This window comes from Cucurbita pepo, chromosome LG15 (assembly GCF_002806865.2).
Source record: "Cucurbita pepo subsp. pepo cultivar mu-cu-16 chromosome LG15, ASM280686v2, whole genome shotgun sequence".
In the NCBI taxonomy this organism is placed as follows: Eukaryota; Viridiplantae; Streptophyta; class Magnoliopsida; order Cucurbitales; family Cucurbitaceae; genus Cucurbita; species Cucurbita pepo.
The window spans coordinates 4572892-4577110 of NC_036652.1; the positions used below are offsets into that span (position 1 = coordinate 4572892).

At 41.8% G+C, this 4219-nt stretch overlaps 1 protein-coding gene across 2 annotated transcripts; it reads left to right on the forward strand.

Annotated features, from left to right (window-relative positions):
- Nucleotides 1–1685: 1685 nt before the first annotated feature.
- On the forward strand, nucleotides 1686–3881 carry LOC111811566 (dnaJ homolog subfamily C member 2). 2 transcript variants are annotated; one of them, XR_002817567.1, is made up of 2 exons: nucleotides 1686–2682; nucleotides 3794–3881. XR_002817567.1 is itself a non-coding variant. In XM_023698475.1 (1 exon), the coding sequence occupies exon 1, from the start codon at nucleotides 1695–1697 to the stop codon at nucleotides 2625–2627; it is 933 nt and encodes a 310-aa protein (XP_023554243.1). In that variant the 5' UTR covers nucleotides 1686–1694; the 3' UTR covers nucleotides 2628–2784. The 2 variants fall into 2 exon arrangements, 1 of the variants encoding a protein (XP_023554243.1); XM_023698475.1 differs by lacking the exon at nucleotides 3794–3881 and having other exon boundaries at nucleotides 1686–2784.
- Nucleotides 3882–4219: the final 338 nt, after the last annotated feature.

The following is a 4219-nucleotide window of genomic DNA, read 5'->3' on the forward strand; positions in this document are numbered from 1 at the left end:
CTGTTGTGTTTGAATTGGGTAAATTACATGAGTGTTGCTTGTATGCCTTAAGCTTCCGCCGTATGTATGCATGCGTTATTTTATGTGTAGAATTGTGTATGCCGGGTTTCGGGTGTTTGATGGACGAATTCGCCCCAGTGAGCGCGAACTTCGTGCCCTGGGTGCTTGATGGAGGTCATCGCCCCGTTGAGCCGGTATGCCTAGTTTGCATGAATTACATACTATGATGTTAGAAGAAGATTGCATGCACCCTCTGTTAATTGCTAGGGCCCATTTCTTTGATAAGATTAGGGAACCTCGGTTAGGAGCGATATGCCGCTCTAGCCTGACTTAATTTTTCCCTAGAAACTTAGCGGTTTACCACGGTAAGAAAGTACCCCGGAGTGTTCATAGATTGCTAGCGTGTGAACGGTATCTATAGCTTCGTGGGAGGACCAAGGGGTCCCTGATCAGTCCTTACTGCTCTTAGCCATTTCGCATGGGAAATGTGTCCCCACGTCGTACAGCCCATTAGCTGCATGGGAACGGGTTGGTCGCGCCCCCCCTAGAGGGACTAGATGGGCGTAGGGGTACTCAGCACACCCCTAGGCCAGGTACCATGTAGTCCCAGATAGCCATGTAGAGGTAGCACCTCATAGAGAGATACCGACCATATTAGCTTGGCATAAAGAACCTCTAGGCGTTTAATGAGAGAACGAAAAATCAGTGAAACACAAGGGGCAAGCCCCAAGGGACCTAGATTAGAGCCAGTCGTCCTAGAACCGAAATAGGAAACCGTGGCAACCTGTTAAATTAAGATGCGAAAAGAGCCTACAAGTAGGTGGCTTACTGAGTATAATTTTTATACTCATCCTTGCTATGTTTTCCCTTTTTTTTTCAGGAGCGCGAGGCGTCGGTCAAGAGTGGGCGTGATCTGAAGGGAATTGTCACAGAGGAATGGGTTGTCCCGGGGCGTCAGTCCAGTCTTAGTCTTTATTTTTGTATTCGCATTCTTTTTAAATTTATTTTCCAAACGGTCTTGTGTTCTGTGTTTATCGTTCGAAAAACTTTATTGAAATTTGATGATTTTCGCTACTGCATATTTAAATCTCTTGTGCATCTGTGTCGTGTCGTTAGTCATTGTCCGTAGTAAAATATTGGGCTGTGACAACAGTTGACTCGTAGAAAACAGGATAGGACAGGTAACCTATAGACTCAACGATCAGTTCAGTAAAAACTCACTTCTCCTTCAGACGTGTCCTCGTCAATCTAATTGTTGTTTGGTTATCGTTTTTTGGCTAGGATTTCATTTTTCCTAACCAAAACAAAAAGAAACTCGATCGGATACTAGAGACAAGCGTAAGTTAGGAACACATTCGACCTGGGGACGAAAAAAGTTTTTTTTTTTTTAATAAATAAAATGGATTTCTTATAATTATTCTTGAAAATGCTCAGAATATGTAGTAAATAAAACGAATTTAGTAAAATAATGTTGGAAAAAAATGTAAAATATAATTATTTTATTGAAATTATATTTTAAAGCAATTGCAGCCATTTTCCTATTTCCTATATTTTAATTAAATAAAATTATGTTTTTTTAAATTATTAAAAAAAAAAAATCACCTGTAATGTAGGAAACTACGTCGTTTTGTAAAAGCGCAGACCTATATAAATTCCCGTGGTCAAACTTTCTCTTCATTGGCTCTGAACCGAAAATGGAGTTTCTAGACGAGGATGCGAAACCCAGGTTCCTTTTCCAATCTCGCGCCATTCCATCTCCGGCGACTGAGCTCCAAAACGAATCACAATCCAGCAAGATCTTTGTCTCAATCACCGTCGTAATATCTTCCATTTTTCTTATTCTCTCGATTTTATTCGTCCAATTCGAACCATTCAGATCTCTTCTCATCTGGATTTCTCTCTCGCTTCTTCTCGGTCCATTTGCCCCAATTTCCCTCACCGGCGGCGATATTCGAGTCGGTCGTGGTCCGATTGTTGAAATTCCCGACGAAGAACACGAACTAGAAGACGATGCGAAGAAGAAACCTGTTCAAAAGCGCTCAAAACTGCGTAGATCCGAGGAAATCACTGCTGGTGCAATCGAAATCGCTGAAAAAGTCACTGCGAAAATGGAGAACAGAAATGGAGCTCTTCAGAGTCGCAATAATGGAGTAAATTTTGCGATTGAAGAGACGGAATGGGACGAAGGGGAATTAGGGCTTTTAAAGAAGCAATTGGCGAAGCATCCTGTGGGGAAGCCGAGGCGGTGGGAGATAATTTCAGAGGCGTTTGGCGGAAGGCATAAAGTGGAAAGTGTGATTAAGATGGCTAAGGAAATGGGAGAGAAGAAATTAGGCGATGAGGATTCTTATGCACAATTTCTGAAGAACAGGAAGCCGATGGATAAGAGAATTGAAAATGTCGATGAAGAACGGCCCGGTGGCGCCGTCGACGCTCAGGTCGCCGGTTGGAGTTCTGGTGAAGACATTGCATTACTCAATGCTTTGAAGACGTTTCCAAAGGATGTGCCTATGAGATGGGAGAAAATCACAGCTTCTCTTCCGGGGAAGACGAAGGCAGCTTGTATGAAGAGAGTTGGGGAATTGAAGAGAGATTTTCGAAATTCCAAAGCTGCTAATGACATCTGAGAGAACAGAAATGGAGTAATTTGAGATCAAATTCTTCAACTTTTGTGTCAAAGAGGTAATACAAAATCTTGAAATGTCTTATTTTTTTCATCATTTTTCCCCTGTTACACATTTTATTGGTTATATCAAGTTTACAAGTTACCATTTCATTTCTCCACTGGTTAATTGTGATACATCTGCTAGCATTTTGATGCAATGAAATTCCATACTCATTTTTTCCTTAGAATATTGCATCATGAATACTGCTGGTTAAAGGTTCGTGACAAATTGAGGGTAGTTTCTGTGAGATCCCATGTCGGTGGCGGAGGGGAATAAAACATTCCTTGTAAGGGTGTGAAAACTTCTCCTTGATAGACAACCTTGTAAAATTGTGAGGTTGATGGTGATAGGTTGTGGGTCATAGCGGACAATATTTGATAGCTGTTACAAATAGTATTAGAGACAGACACTAGGTGGTGTGTCAACGAGGACGCTGGCCCCCAAGGGGATGGATTGTGAGATCCCACATCGGTTGGAGAGCATTCCTTATAAGGGTGTGGAAACCTGTCCATAGTAGACACATTTCAAAACAAATCGTGAGGCTAACGGCGATAAATAACGGGCCAAAGCGGACATTATTTACTAGCATGGACTTGAACTGCTACTCTCATTTAGCATTTGATATGAGATGATATATTATTTTGTTGATTATGTTTTGCTTTTCTCCCCAACCGATGTGAGATCTCACAATCCACTTCCCTTCAGTGTCTAGCGTCCTCACTGACACTCGTTCCCTTCTCCAATCGACGTGGGACACCCAAATCCACCCCTTTTGGGGCCCAACTTCCCTGCTCGCACGCTACCTCGTGTCCACCCCCTTCGGGGCTCAGCCTCCCTCGCTAGCACATCGCCTGGTGTTTAGCTCTGATATCATCTGTAACAGCTCAAGTCCACTTCTAGCCGATATTGTCTTCTTTGGGCTTTCCCTTTTAGATTTTCCCTCAAGGTTTTTAAAATGCCTCCGGTGGGGAGAGGTTTTCACACCCTTATAAAGAATGCTTCGTTCTCCTCTCTAACCGATGTGGGATCTCACACTATCACTCCACGTTAAAGTTTCTATTTCATGCCATAGTTAAAATTATGGACATTAGTTTAGTTCCTTGTTTAAATCTGGTTGCAACCATTAGGTTAACAATGATGATCTTGGGATTTGATTGTGTTTGGATGATGGCTGGTGAAGAATAGAGATGACATTTTGGAGTATAGATTACAGAACGTGTCTGGTTATTTATGCCATTAGGTTTACTTACAGAACGTGTCTGGTTATTTATGCCATTAGGTTTAGCTTGTGATCGTTTAGAAAACATTTCACGACTCTAGAAAAGGGTAAATGAATGTAAACTAGATTTGATTGAACCGAATTATTCCGTTCATTGATTTTAGCTCATTGATTTTAGCAGCAACGACATTCCAGCTCGATGTCATTGAGGTTTCTTTAAGCCTTTTTACAAAAGATTGATCATCAATCCTCAGGCCCTTGTTTAGGGATTGTAGTTGATTACTACTACTAGTCTTCATATAGGGCTGTCGACAACCTTTGTCTTTGCAGGTTT